This window comes from Lolium perenne, chromosome 3 (genome assembly GCF_019359855.2).
Source record: "Lolium perenne isolate Kyuss_39 chromosome 3, Kyuss_2.0, whole genome shotgun sequence".
NCBI lineage: Eukaryota > Viridiplantae > Streptophyta > Magnoliopsida > Poales > Poaceae > Lolium > Lolium perenne.
In genome coordinates this window covers 61,016,725-61,041,633 of record NC_067246.2, presented here as the reverse complement: position 1 = coordinate 61,041,633, position 24,909 = coordinate 61,016,725, and the positions used below count along the sequence as shown (strand labels likewise).

The 24,909-nt window shown below is 41.1% G+C and overlaps 1 protein-coding gene across 1 annotated transcript; it reads left to right on the top strand.

Moving 5' to 3' along the window:
- The first annotated feature begins 23,082 nt into the window (after positions 1–23,082).
- On the top strand, positions 23,083–24,588 carry LOC127338252 (uncharacterized). The gene is made up of 2 exons (XM_051364449.2): positions 23,083–23,686; positions 24,225–24,588. Exons 1-2 carry the CDS (start codon positions 23,312–23,314, stop codon positions 24,393–24,395), a joined length of 546 nt encoding a protein of 181 aa, XP_051220409.1. The 5' UTR covers positions 23,083–23,311; the 3' UTR covers positions 24,396–24,588.
- The last annotated feature ends 321 nt before the right edge of the window (positions 24,589–24,909 follow it).

Sequence of the window (24,909 nt, the reverse complement as noted above, 5' to 3'; positions counted from 1 at the left end):
GTCAATCTTGTGTTGATTTGATTCTTTGATATAATTTGGACAACCATTGTCTCTTGGTTTATTTGGTGTTTTGTCCAAATTGTATCTTCCTTTGGTTCTTGAAAGTATTGTGCATGCATATTTAATATATGTATATCTTATGGCATGTGTCACTTTCTTTGATCCAATATATAGGGTAAACTCCATCAAATCCTAATTTGGCTAAGATGTGCATGAAATTCAATTTCATATCTATATGCACATAGAATTGTGGAGTTTGTCCTATATGTTGTAGTGTGTCTAACTACTTCGGACCCAATTAGTTTGGGGACCATTTTGTACTTACCTTTGTGTTAGGTACAATGGATATGCATTGAATGCTTGTCTCACTCTTGGAAAGAAGTGGTGACTCAATGGTAACGTGAGGCAAGCTAGGATGATCAACGAACACATATCTACTACATCCACACCAATGCTATCTTGGTAACAAGTATCTTCTCATGCATACTTTTCTTGTATCCAACCTTATGGTTGCATCTTGGCATGAATCTCTTGATTTGCAAATGTTGTGCTTCTTGCAAAAGTCTTAATGAAACCTCTTTATTGTGAATGTGAGTAATTTGAGATGAGTGCATGTGTTGGGAAGTATTTTAAATCATGCTCATGATTCATCCATCCCAACTATGCCTATCTAGCAATTTTGTTGCATATCAATTCCTCAAGGCTCTCACATGTGCAATATAGATGAAAGTGCAAATTTAGTTACTTCTTTTGGTATCCCCGTTTGTGATACTTGTTGCCTTTCTCAAATGCATCCCAACTATCTTCTATCCCTTGTTGATATTTGTGATGTATTTTAGTTGTTTGTGGTTGAAGTTCATGAATGTACAATAAGATAATATTGAGCCTTTGGCCATGCTATTAAGCAAAAATCTTATTGGTATATTGCATGACTTCGTCTTGGATATCATGCTATTTTTCTTGTGTATCTATTTGGTGTGTGCATGTTTCTTTGTGGATAAATATCTTTGTGATATTGTCCACTTAGAGAAACTTATACACATAAGAGATGATACATCTCCATTTGATATCTTTTTTATTTGTTGCATGTTGATTGGTCATGCTAAGAAATATAATTCATTGAAGACTATGATGATGCTTTTTGCTCATCCATATAATAGTCTTATAATATGCTTTATCATGCCTTTCACATATCTTCTTGGTTGAGCCTTTTATTATGGTGCCTCTTACTTTTTGCTCAACTATTTGTTTGTTGCAAGTGTTAAGCTTATTTCTCTATCTATGATCTATTCCAAATGTTTGTGTTTTAAATGGTAATGAGGGAGTGAGGATTCCATGTTATGCATATTGTATTCAAATACAACATTTTAATTTATGCATGTACCTTGGGGAGCTTCCTCATTTGATTTAGAGCACTATCTTGTGGTGATCATTAGAGTTTGATTCACTTGGTATCTTTTGTTTTTGAATGATATTATGGGAGTGATGATTCCATGTTTGTGCACTTTATACTCCAATGCAAATTGTCTAGTTTTGTGCACAAACCTTGGGGAGCTTCCTCATATTATTTAGAGCAATCTTCTTGATCTTATCATAATATCTATCTTTCTTTTGGTATCCTCTTTGTGACTCATTTGGTTGCTTGCTTCATTTGTTGAAGCTTCTTGACTTTGTTATCTTTTTGCAATCTTTGATCCTATCTATAGTGTGATTCCTTCCGAATATTCGCCATTGGATATGTGCATTTGATTCCACTCAAATTATGAGAAATGCACACGCTATGGAGGAACTCTCACTATATTAGCCTTTTAAATTTTTCACCCATTTCGGCAATTGGTGCCAATGGGGGAGAAGTTTGGAGGGTTTAAGGGAATTTGGTTATGTCTTTGCTTTGTGCTTAAGCATGTGCCTTTATTGCATTGCATCTTGTTGCTTTGCATAGTTGAATATTTAGAGGAAACTCCACTAGGCTTTGAATGCCAATATATGCAATGAAAGTCAAGATCATTCACACATGCATATATTATGGGGGAGTTTGCTCTATATATTCAACTTATTTGTTACTTAAATTCCTTATATAAACCCTCTCAAAGAGATTGTCATCAATTACCAAAATGGGGAGATTGAAAGTGCATGGAGCCCCCATGTGTGGTTTTGGTAATTAATGACAATCCCTATGGACTAATGTTTGCATTGAGTTATATTTGTAGGAGTTGTCCATAGGCAATTCTTGAACCATATGTTGGCTTCAAGGTTGCAATAAGAAGAAATTGATGAAGGATATCAAGTGTCAAGTATGTCTTGAAGATGAAGATGAAGTGAGCCCTCAAGCTACTTCAAGACATCAACATGATGAAGAATGAAGAAATGAAGTGCAAGTTCAAGATGAGCCATCTCGAAGAGATCCTTTGCTTGAGTCTTGCCATCCATATGGTGATCATGGATATGTGAAGATGCGCCGAAGAAGAAGCTCTCCCATGGTGGATTATGGGGGAGCAATCCACAAGACTTCGTCAAGCAAGCACAAGCAAGAAAGGCGTTCCATCTTGTTGAGGTCAAGATCGTCGTCATCGAGCTCAAGTGGAATGCGCAAGTATAAGGTTTGCTCTTGATAGGGTTTGTTTCTCACCGGTCTCATAGTGTAGTTGGAGACCGGTTTATAGTTTAGTTGCCGTACTATCAAGAGGGCTCTCGAGTGAGTAACTCGATCGTATCGTTCGGAGAGAGCTCAAACCTTTGCATCCTTGCATCATCTTTCTTGGTTGTTATTTGGACCTTATCCATGTGATGTTTTAGAGCTTGTGCTTATTCTCATGACAAGCTCTAGTTCATCGAAAACGGATTTCGCATAGATCACTTGTTGCGTTTTCGAGTTTGGTTCATCATCTTTCTTGGTTGTTATTTGGACCTTATCCATGTGATGTTTTAGAGCTTGTGCTTATTCTCATGACAAGCTCTAGTTCATCGAAATCGGATTTCGCATAGATCACTTGTTGCGTTTTCGAGTTTGGTTCATCATCTTTCTTGGTTTTATTTGGATCTTATCCATGTGATGTTTTAGAGCTTGTGCTTATTCTCATGACAAGCTCTAGTTCATTGAGAATGGTTTTTCCATGGGCAACTTGTTGCATTTTCAAGATTGGAGGTTTTACCGGTATGTCTTTTTGAGATAGGTCAAACCTTTCTTCATTTGTTTCTATCCTCCTTTGCTGGACTATGATGTTTCTATGCATATTGTTGTAGAGCTCATTGTTGTGATTTCAACGAGCCCAAGATCATCGAAATCGGAGTCCGGATGCAAAAGTTATGCCCGTTTTAGTTTTGGTGTTTCTGCAGTTTTCTTAGGCCGGATATTTTGGAAATATCCGGGCCGGATTATCCGGGCCGGATATTTCGGAAATATCCGCCCCCCCCGAAATCGTCTAAGGACCGGAAGAAAAGCAGCTCTGGATAGGGGCCGGATTTTTGGCCGGATTTTGTCCAGGTTTTGTCCCCGAGGCCGGATTATCCGGCCCCGGATAATCCGGCCCCAACTTGGGCCGGAATATCCGCCCCGTTTTTGCCCAAACGGCTCGATTTTCTTGGGGGTATAAATACCCCCCTTCTTCCTCCTTGGGCTGTGCTTCTCTCACTCTCTCTCCCCTCCATTGTTGAACTAGAGAAGCTTGCTCCATCTCTCAATCCCTCCATGATTCTTGCCCCCATTTGAGGGAAAAGAGAGAGGAGATCTAGATCTACATTTCTACCAATCAAATCCATCTCTTTGTGAGTGGAACTCTCTAGATCTTGATCTTGGTGTTCTTTGTGAATTCCTTTGTTCTTCCTCTCTTATTCCCCCAATAGCTTTTGTAGCTTTGTTGGAATTTGAGAGAGAAGGACTTGAGCATCTTTGTGGTGTTCTTGCCATTGCATTTGGTGCATCGGTTTGAGTTCTCCACGGTGATTCGTGGAGGTGAAAGCAAGGAAGTTGTTACTCTTGGGTTCTTGGAACCCTAGACGGATTCTAGGCCTTTGTGGCGATTTGTTGGGAGCCTCCAATTAAGTTGTGGATGTGTGCCCCAATCTTTGTGTAAGGCCCGGTTTCCGCCTCGAAGGAAATCCCTTAGTGGAACCGTGACCTAGGCCTTTGTGGCGAGGGTCACCGGAGATTTAGGTGAGGCGCCTTCGTGGCGTTCGGTGTGTGGTGTGAGTACCGCATCTTGGGGTGAGGCCTTTGTGGCGTTGGTGTGCATCGAGCAACCACACCTCAAGGTGAGCCTCTTGTGGCGTTCGGGAGCACTAAGCAACCGCACCTCTCCACCGGAGATTAGCACTCGCAAGAGTGTGAACTCCGGGATAAATCATCGTCTCCCGCGTGCCTCGGTTATCTCTATACCCGAGCTCTTTACTTATGCACCTTACCTTGTGATAGCCATCGTGCTTGAAGTTATATATATCTTGCTATCACATACTTGCTTGTATTGCTTAGCATAAGTTGTTGGTGCACATAGGTGAACTCTTGCTTAGAATAAGTTGTTGGTGCACATAGGTGAACCATAGTATATATGCTTTGGGCTTGACAAAGTAAACGCTAGTTTTATTCCGCATTTGTTAAGCCCATCTCGTAAAAGTTTTAAATCGCCTATTCACCCCCCCCTCTAGGCGACATCCGTGTCCTTTCAATAAGGTATCTAATTGCAGCATGATCAGTATGAATTGTGACTTTTGAATCAACAATATAGGATCTAAACTTGTCACAAGCAAATACTATAGCTAACAATTCTTTTTCAGTTGTAGCATAATTTCTTTGAGCAGCATCAAGAGTTTTGCTAGCATAATGAATAACATTTAATTTTTTATCTACTCGCTGTCCAAGAACAGCGCCTACAGCAAAATCACTAGCATCACACATAATTTCAAAAGGTAAGTTCCAATCAGGAGGTTCAACTACAGGAGCAGTTGTTAAGGCTTTCTTTAGAGTTTCAAAAGCTTCCTTACAATCATCATCAAAAACAAAAGGTACATCTTTTTGAAGAAGATTAGTAAGAGGCTTTGAAATCTTAGAAAAGTCTTTAATAAATCTCCTATAAAACCTAGCATGACCAAGTACACTATGAATACCTTTAACATCCCTAGGGTAGGGCATCTTCTCAATTGCTTCAACTTTAGCTCTATCAACTTCAATACCTCTCTCGGAAATTTTATGTCCCAATACAATTCCTTCATTAACCATAAAGTGGCATTTCTCCCAATTAAGAACAAGGTTAGTTTCTTCACATCTCTGCAAAACTTTATCGAGGTTTCGCAAGCAATTATCAAAATAATTCCCATAGACAGAAAAATCATCCATGAATACCTCTACAATACTCTCGCAAAAGCCATGAAAAATAGCAGACATGCATCTTTGAAAAGTAGCAGGAGCATTACATAAACCAAAAGGCACACGTCTATAAGCATAAGTTCCATAGGGACAAGTGAAAGTGGTTTTCTCTTGATCTTTAGTTTTAACAGCAATTTGTGAAAACCCAGAATAACCATCAAGAAAGCAAAAATGAGTATTCTTAGACAACCTCTCTAACATTTGATCAATAAAGGGTAAAGGGTAATGATCTTTCTTAGTAACTTTATTAACTTTTCGATAATCAATGCACATTCTATACCCTACAACTACTCTTTGAGGGATGAGCTCATCATTATCATTAGGCACAATAGTCATTCCTCCTTTCTTAGGAACGCAATGCACAGGACTAACCCATCTACTATCAGCAATAGGATATATAATACCTGCTTCAAGAAGTTTTAATACCTCATTCCTTACCACATCCTTCATCTTAGGAATTAGACGACGTTGATGTTCAACAACAGGCTTTGCATCATCTTCATATTGATAGCATGTTGGCAAATAGAGGGAGAAATCCCCTTCAAATCATCAAGAGTGTAGCCAATAGCTCCTCGGTGTTTCTTCAATATTTCCAATAACCTTTCTTCCTCAATCTCTGAAAGCTTAGAACTAATAATAATAGGATATATTTTCTTATCATCAATATGAGCATATTTAAGATTATCAGGTGATACGTCCCAAACGTATCTATAATTTCTTATGTTCCATGCTACTTTTATGATGATACTCACATGTTTTATACACATTGTATGTCATTATTATGCATTTTCCGGCACTAACCTATTGACGAGATGCCGAAGAGCCAGTTGCTGTTTTCTGCTGTTTTTGGTTTCAGAAATCCTAGTAAGGAAATATTCTCGGAATTGGACGAAATCAACGCCCAGGGGCCTATTTTTGCATGAAGCTTCCAGAAGACCGGAGGGGAGACGAAGTGGGGCCACGGGGCGCCGCCACACTAGGGCGGCGCGGCCTAGAGGGGGCCCGCGCGGCCCTAGCGTGTGGGGCCCCCGTGACTCTCCCGACTCCGCCCTTCCGCCTACTTAAAGCCTCCGTCGCGAAACCCCCAGTACCGAGAGCCACGATACGGAAAACCTTCCAGAGACGCCGCCGCCGCCAATCCCATCTCGGGGGATTCAGGAGATCGCCTCCGGCACCCTGCCGGAGAGGGGAAACATCTCCCGGAGGTCTCTTCATCGCCATGATCGCCTCCGGATCGATGTGTGAGTAGTTCACCCCTGGACTATGGGTCGATAGCAGTAGCTAGATGGTCGTCTTCTCCTCATTGTGCTATCATGTTCGATCTTGTGAGCTCCCTATCATGATCAAGATCATTTATTTGTAATCCTACATGTTGTGTTTGTTGGGATCCGATGGATATTGAATACTATGTCAAGTTGATTATCAATCTATCATATATGTTATTTATGTTCTTGCATGCTCTCCGTTGCTAGTAGAGGCTCTGGCCAAGTTGATACTTGTGACTCCAAGAGGGAGTATTTATGCTCGATAGTGGGTTCATGCCTTGTGGATGTGCTGTTGCCACTAGGGATAAAACATCGATGCTTTGTCTAAGGATATTTGTGTTGATTACATTACGCACCATACTTAATGCAATTGTCTGTTGTTTACAACTTAATACTGGAGGGGGTTCGGATGATAACCTGAAAGTGGACTTTTTAGGCATAGATGCATGCTGGATGGCGGTCTATGTACTTTGTCGTAATGCCCTGATTAAATCTCATAGTACTCATCATGATATTTGTATGTGCATTGTTATGCCTTCTTTATTTGTCAATTGCCCAACTGTAATTTGTTCACCCAACATCTGCTATCTTATGGGAGAGACACCACTAGTGAATTGTGGACCCCGGTCCTATTCTTTACATCTGAAATACAATCTACTGCAATTGTTCTTTACTGTTCTTCGCAAACAAACATCATCATCCACACTATACATCTAATCCTTTGTTTACAGCAAGCCGGTGAGATTGACAACCTCGCTATTACGTTGGGGCAAAGTTCTGTGATTGTGTTGTGCAGGTTCCACGTTGGCGCCGGAATCCCTGGTGTTGCGCTGCACTACACTCCTCCGCCATCAACCTTCAACGTGCTTCTTGACTCCTACTGGTTCGATTAAACCTTGGTTTCTTACTGAGGGAAACTTGCTACTGTGCGCATCACACCTTCCTCTTGGGGTTCCCAACGGACGTGTCAACTACACGCATCAAGCAAATTTCTGGCGCCGTTGCCGGGGAGATCAAGACACGCTGCAAGGGGAGTCTCCACTTCCAATCTCTTTACTTTTTTTTGTCTTGCTTTATTTTATTTACTACTTTGTTTGCTGCACTTAAACAAAACACAAAAAAATTAGTTGCTAGCTTTACTTTATTTACTGTCTTGTCCTCTATATCAAAAACACAAAAAAATTAGTTACTTGCATTTACTTTATCTAGTTTGTTTTATTTACTATTGCTAAAATGAATACTCCTGAAAACACTAAGTTGTGTGACTTCACAAACACTAATAATAATGATTTCCTATGCACACCTATTGCTCCACCTGCTACTACAGCAGAATTCTTTGAAATTAAACCTGCTTTACTGAATCTTGTCATGAGAGAGCAATTTTCTGGTGTTAGTTCTGATGATGCTGCTGCCCATCTTAATAATTTTGTTGAACTATGTGAAATGCAAAAGTATAAGGATGTAGATGGTGATATTATAAAACTTAAATTGTTTCCTTTCTCATTAAGAGGAAGAGCTAAAGATTGGTTGCTATCTTTGCCTAAGAATAGTATTGATTCATGGACTAAATGTAAAGATGCTTTTATTGGTAGATATTATCCTCCTGCTAAAATTATATCTTTGAGAAGTAGCATAATGAATTTTAAGCAATTGGATAATGAACATGTTGCTCAAGCATGGGAAAGAATGAAATCTTTGGTAAAGAATTGCCCAACCCATGGACTGACTACTTGGATGATCATCCAAACCTTCTATGCAGGATTGAATTTTTCTTCGCGGAACCTATTGGATTCAGCTGCTGGAGGTACCTTTATGTCTATCACCATGGGGGCGGCTACAAAGCTTCTTGATGATATGATGATCAATTACTCTGAATGGCACACGGAAAGAGCTCCATAAGGTAAGAAGGTAAACTCTGTCGAAGAAACCTCCTCCTTGAGTGATAAGATTGATGTGATTATGACTATGCTTGTGAATGGTAGATCTAATGTTGATCCAAATAATGTTCCTTTAGCTTCATTGGTTGCCCAAGAAGAACAAGTTGATGTGAATTTCATTAAAAATAATAATTTCAATAACAATGCTTATAAGAATAATTCTGGTAACAACTATAGGCCATATCCTTCTGCCAATGGTAATGGTTATGGTAATTCTTATGGTAATTCTTACAACAATAATAGGAGTGTACCCCCTGGTCTTGAAGCCATGCTTAAAGAATTTATTAGTACACAAACTGCTTTTAACAAATCTGTTGAGGAAAAGCTTGATAAAATTGATATTCTTGCTTCTAAGGTTGATAGACTTGCCTCTGATGTTGATCTTTTAAAATTGAAAGTTATGCCTAATAAGGATAATGAAAATAAGATTGTTACTACAGCAAATGCCATCCAAGTTAGAATTAATGAGAACATAAGATTAATGGCTGAATTGCGTGCTAGGTGGGATAGAGAAGAAAATGAAAAACTAGCTAAAGAAAATAATGTAGCTAAAGTTTGGACTATTACCACCACTAGTAATGTTAATGATTCACATGTTGCTACACCTCCTACTATCAATGGTAAAATAATTGGTGTTGGCAATGTTTCTACTCCTAGTGCAAAGCGTGCAAAATTACCTAAAACTGCTGAAACTGCTTGTGATAAAACTGCTGAAATTTTTTCCAACATTAGGGAAAATGATCCCATTGCTGTAGATCATAATGGTTTAGACTTTGATGATTGTCACATCTCTGAAGTTATAAAGTTTTTACAAAAGCTTGCTAAAAGTCCCAATGCTAGTGCTATAAATTTGGCCTTTACAAAACATATTACAAATGCTCTCATAAAAGCTAGAGAAGATAAACTAAAACTTGAAACTTCTATTCCTAGGAAGTTAGAAGATGGTTGGGAGCCCATCATTAAGATGAGGGTCAATGATTTTGATTGTAATGCTTTATGTGATCTTGGTGCAAGTATTTCTGTTATGCCTAAGAAAATTTATGATATGCTTGACTTGCCACCATTGAAAAATTGTTATTTGGATGTTAATCTTGCTGATAATGTTAAAAAGAAACCTTTGGGGAGGATTGATAATGTTCGTATTATGGTTAACAATAACCTTGTCCCCGTTGATTTTGTTGTCTTGGATATTGAATGCAATGCATCTTGTCCCATTATATTGGGAAGACCTTTTCTTCGAACTGTTGGTGCTACCATTGATATGAAGGAAGGTAATATTAAATATCAATTTCCTCCCAAGAAAGGTATGGAACACTTCCCTAGAAAGAGAATGAAGTTACCTTATAATTCTATTATTAGAACAAATTATGATGTTGATGCTTCATCTCTTGATAACACTTGATTCACACTTTCTGCGCCTAGCTGAAAGACGTTAAAGAAAAGCGCTTATGGGAGACAACCCATGTTTTTACTTCTGCACTTTATTTTATATTTGAGTCTTGGAAGTTGTTTACTACTGTAGCAACCTCTCCTTATCTTTATTTTATTGCATTGTTGTGCCAAGTAAAGTCTTTGATAGTAAAGCCAATACTAGATTTGGATTACTGCGCAGGAACAGATTTCTTGCTGTCACGAATTTGGGCAGAATTCTCTGTATAAAAATTAAAAAATCTGCCAATTTACGTGCGTGATCCTCAGATATGTACGCAACTTTCATTCACTTTGGGCATTTTCATCTGAGCAAGTCTGGTGCCACTTTAAAATTCGTCTTTACGGACTGTTCTGTTTTGACAGATTCTGCCTTTTATTTCGCATTGCCTGTTTTGCTATGTTTGATGGATTTCTTTGTTCCATTAACTTTCAGTAGCTTTGTGCAATGTCCAGAAGTATTAAGAATGATTATGTCACCTCTGAATATATGAATTATGCACTGACCCTCTAATGAGTTTGTTTCGAGTTTGGTGTGGAGGAAGTTTTCAAGGGTCAAGAGAGGAGGATGATACAATATGATCAAGAAGAGTGAAAAGTCAAAGCTTGGGGATGCCCCCGTGGTTCATCCCTGCATATTTTAAGAAGACCCAAGCGTCTAAGCTTGGGGATGCCCAAGGCATCCCCTTCTTCATCGACAATATTATCAGGTTCCTCTAGTGAAACTATATTTTTATTCCGTCACATCTTATGTGCTTTGCTTGGAGCGTCTGTTTGCTTTAGTTTTTGTTTTTGTTTGAATAAAATTGGATCCCACAATCCTTTATATTGGAGATATTACGCTCCGCTGTTTCGTATGAACACATGTGTTCTTAGCTTTATCTTTAATGTTCATTGCGAAGGTTGAACTACCTCGTTCATTGATATATGGTTGGAAACGGAAAATGCCGCATGTGGTAAATGGGTTAATGTCTTGAATAATGTGATACTTGGCAATTTTTGTGCTCATATAGATCTTGTTTAAGCTCTTGCATCATGTACCTTGTACCCATTAATGAATAACTACATAGAGCATGTTAAAATCTGGTTTGCATGATTGTTCTCTCTAAGTCTAGATATTTTCTGGTTGAGGTGTTTGAACAACAAGGAGATGATGTAAAATCTTATAATGCTTACAATATGTTTATATGTGAGTCTTGCTGCACCATTTCATACTTGAGTTTGCTTCAAACAACCTTGCTAGCCTAGCCTTGTATTGAGAGGGATTCTTCTCGTGTATCCAAATCCTTGAGCCAATAACCATGCCATTTGTGTCCACCAAACCTACCTACCACATGGTATTTCTCCGCCATTCCAAAGTACATTACTTGAGTGCTACTTTTAAAACTTCTATTCTTTGCCTTTACAATACATAGCTCATGGGACAAAATAGCTTAAAAACTATCGTGGTGAAGAATATGTACTTATGTGTCTTATTTCTTAGTAAGTTGCTTGTTGAGCGGTAACCATGTTTTCTGGGGACTCCATCAACTCTTTTACCTTTGTTGAATATCATGTGAGTTGCTATGCATGTTCGTCGTGTCTGAAGTAAGGGCGGTTTTCACAATCAAATGGTTTGAGTATGCATACTGTTAGAGAAGAACATTGGGCCGCTAACTAAAGCCATGATTCATGGTGGAAGTTTCAGTTTGGACATAAAACCTCAATCTCTTATGAGAATATTACCTGTTGTTGAATGCTTAAGCATTAAAAGAGGAGTCCATTATCTGTTGTCTATGTTGTCCCGGTATGGATGTCTAAGTTGAGAATAATCAAAAGCGAGAAATCCAATGCGAGCTTTCTCCTTAGACCTTTGTACAGGCGGCATAGAGGTACCCCTTTGTGACACTTGGTTGAAACATATGTTATGCAATGATAATCCGTGTTAACCCAAGCTAATTAGGACAAGGTGCGAGCACTATTAGTATACTATGCATGAGGCTTGCAACTTTTAAGATGTCTTATACATAACTCATATGCTTTATTACTACCGTTGACAAAATTGTTTCTTGTTTTCAAAATGAAAAGCTCTAGCACAAAATAGTAATCCATGCTTCCCTCTGCGAAGGGTCTATCTTCTACTTTATTGTTGAGTCAGTTTACCTATTCTTTCTATCTTAGAAGCAAACACTTGTATCAACTGTGTGCATTGATTCTTACATGTTTACCTATTGCACTTGTTATATTACTTTGTGTTGACAATTATCCATGAGATATACATGTTAAAGTTGAAAGCAACCGCTGAAACTTATATCTTCCTTTGTGTTGTTTCAACGCCTTTACTTTGAACTTATTGCTTTATGAGTTAACTGTTATGCAAGTCTTATTGATGCTTGTCTTGAAAGTATTATTCATGAAAAGTCTTTGCTATATGATTCATTTGTTTACTCATTATCTTCATCATTGCTTCGAATCGTGCATTCATCTCATGTGCTTTACAATAGTATTGATCAAGATTATGATAGCATGTCACTTCAGAAATTATCTTTGTTATCGTTTACCTACTCGAGGGCGAGTAGGAACTAAGCTTGGGGATGCTTGATACGTCCCAAACGTATCTATAATTTCTTATGTTCCATGCTACTTTTATGATGATACTCACATGTTTTATACACATTATATGTCATTATTATGCATTTTCCGGCACTAACCTATTGATGAGATGCCGAAGAGCCAGTTGCTGTTTTCTGCTGTTTTTGGTTTCAGAAATCCTAGTAAGGAAATATTCTCGGAATTGGACGAAATCAACGCCCAGGGGCCTATTTTTGCACGAAGCTTCCAGAAGACCGGAGGGGAGACGAAGTGGGGCCACGGGGCGCCGCCACATTAGGGCGGCGCGGCCTAGAGGGGGCCCGCGCGGCCCTAGCGTGTGGGGCCCCCGTGACTCTCCCGACTCCGCCCTTCCGCCTACTTAAAGCCTCCGTCGCGAAACCCCCAGTACCGAGAGCCACGATACGGAAAACCTTCCAGAGACGCCGCCGCCGCCAATCCCATCTCGGGGGATTCAGGAGATCGCCTCCGGCACCCTGCCGGAGAGGGGAATCATCTCCCGGAGGTCTCTTCATCGCCATGATCGCCTCCGGATCGATGTGTGAGTAGTTCACCCCTGGACTATGGGTCCATAGCAGTAGCTAGATGGTCGTCTTCTCCTTATTGTGCTATCATGTTCGATCTTGTGAGCTGCCTATCATGATCAAGATCATTTATTTGTAATCCTACATGTTGTGTTTGTTGGGATCCGATGGATATTGAATACTATGTCAAGTTGATTATCAATCTATCATATATGTTATTTATGTTCTTGCATGCTCTCCGTTGCTAGTAGAGGCTCTGGCAAAGTTGATACTTGTGACTCCAAGAGGGAGTATTTATGCTCGATAGTGGGTTCATGCCTCCATTAAATCTGGGACAAGTGATGTAAAGTTCTAAGGTTGTGGATGTGCTGTTGCCACTAGGGATAAAACATCGATGCTTTGTCTAAGGATATTTGTGTTGATTACATTACGCACCATACTTAATGCAATTGTCTGTTGTTTACAACTTAATACTGGAGGGGGTTCGGATGATAACCTGAAAGTGGACTTTTTAGGTATAGATGCATGCTGGATGGCGGTCTATGTACTTTGTCGTAATGCCCTAATTAAATCTCATAGTACTCATCATGATATTTGTATGTGCATTGTTATGCCTTCTTTATTTGTCAATTTCCCAACTGTAATTTGTTCACCCAACATCTGCTATCTTATGGGAGAGACACCACTAGTGAATTGTGGACCCCGGTCCTATTCTTTACATCTGAAATACAATCTACTGCAATTGTTCTTTACTGTTCTTCGCAAACAAACATCATCATCCACACTATACATCTAATCCTTTGTTTACAGCAAGCCGGTGAGATTGACAACCTCGCTGTTACGTTGGGGCAAAGTTCTGTGATTGTGTTGTGCAGGTTCCACGTTGGCGCTGGAATCCCTGGTGTTGCGCCGCACTACACTCCTCCGCCATCAACCTTCAACATGCTTCTTGACTCCTACTGGTTCGATTAAACCTTGGTTTCTTACTGAGGGAAACTTGCTACTGTGCGCATCACACCTTCCTCTTGGGGTTCCCAACGGACGTGTCAACTACACGCATCATCAGGCAATGGTTTTAAATCAAAAACAGGATCTTCTTTTGGTGGCAGTGTTGTACCTAGATCTTCTACCGGTAAATCATGCTTAAGAATAGGTTGACGAAGGAAAATTTCATCAAGCTCATTTCTTTCTTCCCTAAAGACTTCACTCTCACTATCCTCCAAATGTTGCTGCAAAGGATTATTAGGAGCAAGAGCAATAGACGCACACTATTCAACTCTAAAATCATTATTAGGCGAATCAGCTTTATAAGGGGTTTTGGCAAATTTAGAGAAATTAAACTCATAAGATTCACCAGCAAATTTAGTCAAAATTTTCTCCTTCTTGCAATCTATAACAGCTCCACAAGTATTTAGAAAAGGTCTACCAAAAATGATAGGACAATACTTACTAGCAGCAGAACCAAGAACCAGAAAGTCAGCAGGATATTTAATCTTACCACATAGAACTTCCACATCTCGAACAATACCAATTGGAGAGATAGTTTCTCTATTAGCTAGCCGAATAACCACATCAATATCTTCAAGTTCACAAGAACCAATTTCGTGCATAATCTCCTTGTAAAGCTCATAAGGAATAGCACTAATACTTGCACCAATATCACATAAACCATAATAGCAATGATTACCAATTCTAACAGATATCATAGGAACACTAGTTTTTCTAGACTTATTAGCATGCGAAACAATATTAGAAGCATCTTCACAGAAAATAATATGACCATCTTCCACATTTTCAGTCACAAGATCTTTAACTATTGCAATAGCAGGTTCAACTTTTATTTGCTCTTCAGGTTCTATAGGTTTCTTTTCACTTTTATTAACCGCACTATTTATAACAGAGTACTCCTTCATTTTAGCAGGGAAAGGAATTTTTTCAATATAAGCTTCAGGAATAACATGATCAACAGTTTCAATTACAACACATTTGTTTATAGATGAATCAATTTTATCTTTATACGGTTCATGATACTTATCAAAATTCTTCTTAGGTAATTCATAATGAGAGGCAAAAGCTCTATAAAGATTTGCAACAACTTGAGAATCAAGACCATAAGTAGCACTCATATTACGAAATTTATCAGTATCCATAAAAGCTTCAATGCATTTATAATCATAATTTATACCTGACTCTCTATCTTTGTCGTTCTCCCATCCTTCAGTATTCTCCTGAATCTGATTAAGAAGGTCCCTTTTAAACTCTTCTTTGTTGCGTGTAAATGATCCAGAACAAGAAGTATCCAGCAAGGTCTTGTCTTGAAAAGATAGTCTTGCATAGAAATTATCAATAATAACATTACTAGGAAGCTCATGAATGGGGTATTTGAGCATTAAAGACTTCAATCTCCCCATGCTTGGGCAATACTCTCTCCATCATGAGGCCAGAAATTATATATGCGGTTCCGATCTCTGTGAATTTCACTTGGAGGATAGAATTTAGAATAAAATAAGGGCACAATGTCCTCCCAATCAAGAGAATCACCATTCTTCAGCAATTTATACCAATGCGCCGCTTTACCAGACAGCGATATAGAGAATAGTTTCTTTCTAACTTCATCCATAGCAATACATGCACATTTGAATAACCCGCATAATTCATGTAAAAACAGTAAATGATCACCAGGATGGACAGTTCCATCCCCTTCATAGCGGTTATCCATAACACGTTCAATAATTTTCATAGGTATTTTGTATGGGACTTCTTTCTCACCTGGCGCCTCATCCACTACCTTTGCAGTAGTAGTAGATTTTCCAAACAGGAATTCAAGAGAAGATCTCTCCATAATGAATTATAGCAGCAGGCAGAATTAAAATCAGCACAAACAGTAAAGGTTTTCCTTACCAATTCCACTTACCAATAGCGCTTCACTCCCCGGCAACGGCACCAGAAAATAGTCTTGATGACCCACAAGTATAGGGGGTGTATCGTAGTACTTTCGATAAATAAGAGTGTCGAACCCAACGAGGAGCAGAAGGTGTTGACAAGCAGTTTCGATGAAGGATTCACTATAAATGCTCACAGACAAGTAGATATAGCAGATGAATAAAGTACAAGTAAGTAAAATGCGAGAGAAATAATTGCAGCGAGTGGCCCAATCCTTTTTAGCACAAAGGACAAGCCGGTTTGTTTACTTATAATGACCAAACGTTCTTGAGGACACACGGGAATTTAGTCTAGTGCTTTCGCTTCATACAGCTAATTAATCTTCATTGTTTAAGTGTTGTGTGGGTGAACCTATGCTAATGCACCGCCCTTCCTAGGACTAATACATACTTGTGATTATACCCCTTGCAAGCATCCACAAATACAAGAAAGTAAATAAGATAAATCTAACCACAACCTTAAACTCTGAGATCCTGCTATCCCTCCTGCATCGATATACCAACGGGGGTTTAGGTTTCTGTCACTCCGGCAACCCCGCAATTGGCAAACGAGTACAAGATGTATTCCCCTAGGCCCATAAAGGTGAAGTATCATGTAGTCGACGTTCACATGACACCACTAGAAGAATAACACCACAATTTAAATATCATAACATTGAATATTACTCAACCATAATTCACTACTAACATTTAGACTTCACCCATGTCCTCAAGAACTAAACGAACTACTCACGAGACATCATATGGAACATGATCAGAGGTGATATGATGATGAATAACAATCTGAACATAAACCTTGGTTCAATGGTTTCACTCAATAGCATCAATAACAAGTAGAAATCAACACCGAGAGAGTTTCCCCTATTAAACAATCAAGATCCAACCCAAATCATTACAGCGGTGGAGATGGCGGTGATGATGATGGAGATGATGACGATGGTGATGGAGATGATGTCCAGCTCGATGACGGTGACGATGGCGTCGATTTCCACCTCCGGGAGGGAATTTCCCCGACGGATTCCTGCCCGCCGGAGAGCTCTTTTCTCTCTGGTGTTTTCCGCCCCGCAGAGGCGGCTGTGACTATTCGCGACTATCCCCCGGAGCTTAGGTTTTCGGGGCGAAGAAGTACGCGAAGGAGAGGAGGCCAGAGGGGGTCGTGGGCCCCCTCCTCACAAGGCGGCGCGGCCAGGGCAGGGCCCGCGCCGGCCTATGAGGTGGGCCCATGGCGGCCCTCCTCGGCTCCCCTTTCTGGCTCCCTTCGTCTTCTGGAAAAATAGGATTTTTCGTATAATTTCCGTCAATTGTTGATCTTCCGAAATACTGCATTCTGACGGCGCTTTTTCCAGCAGAATCCTGACTCCGGTGCGCGATCCTCCAATAATCATGTAACATGCAAAATAGATGAAATAACATAAGTATCATCTCCAAATATGAAATATATCAATGAATAACAGTAAATTATGATATAAAATAGTGATGCAGAATGGACGTATCAGGGACATAAGTCTCTGTTCCGGCATGCCGCCGGGACGGGGAATTGCCCCCGGAGTCATCTCCATCGACACCACCGCCATCTTCATCGCCGTTGCTGTCTCCTATGATGAGGAGGGAGTAGTTCTCCCCCGAGGCTGAGGGCTCTACCGGTAGCTATGTGGTTCATCTCTCTCTCCCATGGTGTGATCTTTATGAATATGTAGATGTTACTCTTGTCTATTATGCACTCTAGAGGTTACTTTAATATGAACTCCGGATGTTGTGGAGCTTGTTTACTCCGGCTTGAGGTGTGCTCTTGTAGCCCTACACAATGAATGATGTTTGTTATCCAACAAGAGAGTGTTTGAGAGTAGCACTTATTTGTTCATCTATGTGATCGTAGGCTTTGCAATCTAGATGTCATATGCTATTCAAGTGTTTTATTATGTGAACTTTGGAGTTACTGTGACCTCGGTGTAATGGTGACAGTGTGTGCGCCGTGTGTAATTCCCTTATGAATTGTGGTGTGTTAGTACCTCCTATGAATGCTCACGGTGACAGTGTGGGGTGTTTATTAGTACTTGGGAATACGCCTTTGAGGTGTGCTTTTGCACACTTGCCCAATGAATTTGAGTTATTTATCCAACAGGAGAGTAGTATGATGAAGTGCTTATATTTATATTCAATTATGATTGCAATGTTGAGAGTGGCCACTAGTGAAAGTAGGATCCCTAGGCCTTGTTTCCAAATACTGCAAACATCGCTTATTTACTGTTTTACTGCATCTTTACTTCCTGCAGTATTTACTTCAGATCGCAATTACCGTTCACCACCATCTATACCATCTGCGTTTTAATATCTCTTCGCGGAACTAGTGCACCTATACATCTACAAGTGTATTAGGTGTGTTGGGGACACAAGAGACTTCTTGTATCTTAATTGCAGGGTTGCTTGAGAGGGATATCTCTGACCTCTACCTCCCTGAGTTCGATAAACCTTGGGTGATCCACTTAAGGGAAACTTGCTGCTGTTCTACAAACCTCTGCTCTTGGAGGCCCAACACACCTGTTTTCTGCTGTTTTTGGTTTCAGAAATCTTACATAGGAAATATTCTCGGAATTGGAAGAAACAAAAGCCAAACTTCCTATTTTCCACGGAGGGTTCCAGAACACCGAAGGAGAGACAGAGAGGGCCCACGAGGTGGCCACCCCACCTGGCGGCGCGGCCAAGAGGGGGCCGCGCCCCCCTAGGGTGTGGGCCCCTCGGGACTCCACCGACATCGCCCCTTCGCCTATATATTCTCTCCGTCACGAAAACCCTAAGGCATACAGTCATATTCCATGAAGAGTTCCGTAGCCGCCGCCATCGCGAAGACAAGTTTCGGGGGACAGAAGTCTCTGTTCCGGCACGCTGCCGGGACGGGGAATTGTCCCCGGAGTCATCTCCATCGACACCACCGCCATCTTCATCGCCGTTGCTGTCTCCTATGATGAGGAGGGAGTAGTTCTCCCCTGAGGCTGAGGGCTCTACCGGTAGCTATGTGGTTCATCTCTCTCTCCCATGGTGTGATCTTTATGAATATGTAGATGTTACTCTTGTCTATTATGCACTCTAGAGGTTACTTTAATGTGAACTCCGGATGTTGTGGACCTTGTTTACTCCGGCTTGAGGTGTACTCTTGTAGCCCTACACAATGAATGGTGTTTGTTATCCAACAAGAGAGTGTTTGAGAGTAGCACTTATTTGTTCATCTATGTGATCGTAGGCTTTGCAATCTAGATGTCATATGCTATTCAAGTGTTTTATTATGTGAACTTTGGAGTTACTGTGACCTCGGTGTAATGGTGACAGTGTGTGCGCCGTGTGTAATTCCCTTATGAATTGTGGTGTGTTAGTACCTCCTATGAATGCTCACGGTGACAGTGTGGGGTGTTTATTAGTACTTGGGAATACGCCTTTGAGGTGTGCTTTTGCACACTTGCCCAATGAATTTGAGTTCTTTATCCAACAGGAGAGTAGTATGATGAAGTGCTTATATTTATATTCAATTATGATTGCAATGTTGAGAGTGGCCACTAGTGAAAGTAGGATCCCTAGGCCTTGTTTCCAAATACTGCAAACATCGCTTATTTACTGTTTTACTGCATCTTTACTTCCTGCAATATTTACTTCAGATCGCAATTACCGTTCACCACCATCTATACCATCTGCGTTTTAATATCTCTTCGCCGAACGACCTATACATCTACAAGTGTATTAGGTGTGTTGGGGACACAAGAGACTTCTTGTATCTTAATTGCAGGGTTGCTTGAGAGAGATATCTCTGACCTCTACCTCCCTGAGTTCGATAAACCTTGGGTGATCCACTTAAGGGAAACTTGCTGCTGTTCTACAAACCTCTGCTCTTGGAGGCTCAACACTGTCTACAGGAATAGAAGCGTGCGTAGACATCAGCATGCTTAATATTAGTTTGAACTACTTATTAATAGTCCAACTTCACACTCAGTCACCCATCCTCAAACTGCTTTCATCCCAACACATTTAACTTTTTTCGTTTCTTGCGGATGAGCTTTCGGGAGAGGAGTTATTCTTTGTTGACAATAGTACCTATCAATCCCGTTAACCCTTGGTCCATAACATCACACTCCTATATTATTTGAATTACAAACTATTATTTAACTAAAGAACAATGAATACATCATTGTTTTTTAATAATAAATCTTGAAATAATAAAATACATTTTTATTTTTTCATCAAAATCTAAAATCTGAAAAAACTCCTATTTCCTTTTTGATTTTGAGAAATCTTAAAAATCGGTAAACGGCTGTAGGCGGTTGAAGTCGGTTGTAATTTTTATGTAGATACATTTTCATATAAAAAACGTTTTCAACGGAGGTCATATGCAGCCAGAAAAACAGTTTTACCGAAACATGACGTCATTTTACATAATATATCGAAATTCATGTTTGTTAATTTTTCTAACAACTAAAACACATAATACATGGTTATCTCAAAGGATTTTTTCTTTTAAATTTCTAATATTTTCTAATATTTTTTTGAAAACCAAAAAGGCGATTACGAGGGGGTGTGCGTGGAGCAAAAAAGAAAAAAACTATACCGACGGTGCAAGAACACGATGTATCACGCGTCCCTGGCTGTGCCGACGGTGGCCATCGGCATAAGACTCTCTATGCCGACGACAATCGTATGCCGACAGCCCTGCCAAGAACGGGTCGTGTGCTGACTTTCCGATAAAAAGCCGTCGGTACAGGATATGGCATTCGGGCCTTGTGCGTTTCTTGTAGTGTAGGCTCATTTGTGAATTCTTAGGAGTTGTCCTATGCACCTCATGGTCGATCGAATCAAACACGCGTGAGTCTGAGCGTGGCACACCTGAACGTATCCAAACGCATGCTTGGCTCACTTCCTCTGGCGCGCGATAAAGAATTTCTGCCTGATTCCAGGAAACATCAAACGAGACATGCACTTGGGAATGGAGACATACGTGCCTAGTTAGCTATAGCTCGACTGGCAACCTGATGTGACGGTCTGAATGTGCTCGATCCTTTTGGCCTTTTGGCTTTTTAACCTCTCCCTTTTTGCCATGGACGGAGAAGCGACATGATCTTACTGCTACTTGATGTTTTGTTTTTGTCTCGGCCTGTTCGGTGGCATTCGTGCTTTGGCTTGTCCGGCGCGGTTCCTTGGCGAATTTGAACCATGATTTTGCAAGTGAACCAACCAACGCGTAGCGTTTGTGAGCTTGCTTCTGGGAATTTGAGCAGCCTGGTAGGTAGCAGAAGAACATTTTCCGTTCAGAAAAAGAAGAAACAAACTGAAAGTCGCCTTGTCCCGATCGAAACATGCAGCTGCTATCTCTTCTACTGCCCCGGTTCGTTTTGTTTCCCTCCTCTGTTTGTACCACCTTTGAATTAAAATTACATAGGAAAATTTTAAACAAGGTATTTTTTCCATTTTTATTAATTAAGAAGAAGGTTTTAGAACAACTAATTGCTTAGTATTAGACCTAGAACTTTATGAAAAGGTCTACCCTCAAGGAATTACATTACTCATTTTTTTTACCCGTCGCTAAGCTCCACTTCTTTACGTACTCTTTGATCTTCATGATCACAAAAAAATGGCAAAAACATATGATCGTATCTTTCTTTCAAAAAAATTCATGAGATGAGCATGAGTAATGATCGTGTGGTCTGGATGTTCTTTATGGCCCAGTCCCGGGCTCTGTGGCTGATTAGGAACAAACGAACCGTGGAGTCTAAAGTTATCACGCATCCCGCTGATGTTATTTCTAAAATTTTGTCTTCCTGCAATTGTGAATGCACATTGTGGATGCACTTGTTGAGACCCCTGGATCGTCCTTGTCTGCGTCGGATGGTCAGCGCTCTCAAGTGGTTCCACGCAGCAAACACGTCCCTTGATGTCTAGGAATTGGCTGATGTGGGTTGTTTTCGATCTGTTAGGGGAGGACCGACCCCATGGTTTGTATTCTTACTTTCGGCTAGGGTGTATGATGCAACATGTAACGTACCTGTGTTAAATCTTGGCGCGCTTTATTAATTTAAATTTGTGTACTTTCATCTATTAATGATGACATAGCCTTCCTTCTTTTTCCTTTTCACAGAACGACCTCCATCAACCACTTATTGACGGAGGGTTCATTGTTCGAAAATTCCATAAGGGTTTAATCTTGCATCATAAATAATAATTAAAATCACGAGAGATTATACTCTCATCTATTATTTGCTGACCTTGCATCCTCATGCAGACACATCTGCTTGCATGCATGTCCCCTCTCCCTTAAAAAAGAGGTGCATACATGCACAACATGGTTGTAAACTTGTAACGAATTAAACATGCGTGAGTGTGAGTGGCACACCTGAACGTACACAAAGGCATGCATGCATGCATGATAAAATTCCGAGATTCTAGTGCACACTACTCATGAGCAATCAAGATATGGTGGTTTCTGTTCCTTTTTGACCACCCAACTAATCGGAGGCTAGTACCATTGTACTAACCATGCATGATAAAATCCCTGCCATTGGCATCATGCACATCTCATGCATGCATGGCTACTTAAAACCGGAATTTCTTTTCTATCAACAAATTAAGTTCAAAGTATATGTGATTTACAATAGTAGCATGCACACTTGCATTACACATCATGCATGCAGTTCATGGGATTGCAAGGTGGTTTCTCTAGGCACCTCACTCACCACTCTAGCTATCTAGGCGCACAGTACAGTCCTTGAATCTAGACCAGCATCTGCATGCAGCCAAGTGATGGGTAACTAGAAACGCAAAGCTGGGAGATGCAGGCAGGATCCAAATGGGGCATGCAACCATTGGAAGTACTGAGATAAATATTATTCCTCTTTGATTTAACCTCTAGCATGCAGGTGTCTAGTGTACTAGCACTACTCAACACACAGATGTTACATGCCTCCAGGCGCCAACCACCTTATTCCTTCTCACTCACACAGTCACGCTCTCTTTTTTTTTCGAGGTTTTAGTCACGCTCTCTTAAGAGATAGTCAGATAAAGTGTGTGTATGTGTGTGTTGGAGAGAGATGCAAAGAAACTTACATGCACATAGCAACAAGTTTCATGAACCAGGAGCACTTGCCTTTCTGCAACGTGAAAGAAGGAACTTTATCCGCTGCCTATAAATACCAGTACGTGAGTGTGTGGAGTAGAGGAGAAGAGAACGATCGACCACAGTGAGTGATATCGAGCTAGATAGACAGAGAAGCTGCAACCAAAGCTCGGAGTAATGGAGGGCGTGAAGCCGACGATGGCAATGGAGGTGGTCGGAGCCGGGAGGGAGAAGGGTGACGCGGCGGCGGCCGTGGCAGCCGGGAGGAGGGGGTGCATCCGCACGACGAGGGGCCCGTGGACTGTGCGGCGGCAGGGGCGGGGCGGCGCGGTGACGACGTCGCTGAGGCACCCAACGCCGCGAGAGCGGGAGAACAACCGGCAGCGGGAGCGGCGGAGGCGGCAGGTGGCCACGAGGATCTACGCCGGGCTGCGCGCCAACGCCGGGTACGCGCTGCCCAAGCACGCCGACCAGAACGACGTGCTCCGGGCGCTCTGCGCCGAGGCCGGGTACCTCGTCGACGACGACGGCAACGTCGCGCGCTGCCACGAGGTATATATCTATCGACTTCTAACCTCGACGGTGTGCGTTTATTGTCACACATGTTTTTCTGTTCATAAGATATCTCCCAAATATACCCTGTTGGTTACACACATGTTTTGCTGTTCATAAGGCTGCTGAGGCATTTTCAAATAAACAAACACAGATTTGCATTGAGCTAGTGTGAAATATCAGAGGACACAAATGTTCTTTGCACATACATAGCTAAACACGTACTGGACAATTTGTAGACTGGAAATATCGAAATGGTTTTGGGGGGCTGGAATATCAAACTGTCTTTTAATGAAAAAGAAAACAGAAATACCTTGACTGGTACGATGGGGCCGGGAAAATGCTTTGTGCAGTCCACGAATGCACGATATGTGTTTGGCATTTTGATTTCTCTTTTCTAAGAAACCAGTTTGATACTACTAATCTACTACTTTGGATATACCAAATCACACCCAACTTTATCAGTAAATTATCTGTTTTTGCTTGTCTGAAACCCATCGTGTTAACACATTTGCTATTCTGTTCCTCTCCTCTGCAGCGTTCTTCAGGCGCCGGTACCGGCGACGGCGCAAGCGGCAGCTTCGACAACCTTCAGCTGTCCTCCTACAGCGGCGCCACGGAGGCACTGGGATCCACCCACCACCAGCCGGAGCCGGAGCCGAAGCACAAGATATCGCTTGAGCTGACCCTCTCCTTCACCTACATGTAGCTGCCAAGAGGCCCTAGACTGATCACCCTCCGCTTCACTAATGAAGTAACTAGTACTACTAGGTTCGATCACATTAGCAGTGACAGTGATACGATAGTGCTAATTAAACTAGCAAGCTCGCTAGATTGTCAACATGATTTAAGGTTTCGAGTTGTGAATCAATCACCAGTGTCATGGCATTTTAGTCTATAAATTAATTCACACCGAGGCAATTCTGGAGCCATCCATTCCAGACCTGTTGTCGTTGGAATCTGTTTCAGAAAATTGCTTGGAAACGGAAGTGAAACTGAAGTGGGCAGAGGACTGAGCAGAGCAGCCGTGCCACGGCAGCCCACATCAGATGAGCACGCGCGCGCGAGTAGAGGAAGAGAGTGGGGAATGGGATGAGCAGATATGACAGTGGACCGTGAACTAAAGATCAAAGATGTAAGAGTCTTTACTGAACCTGTCGAAGTACAGTTGTTCAGAGCAAGAAGAGAGAAAAATTACACGGTAGAGAAAAACCGGTTCGGCC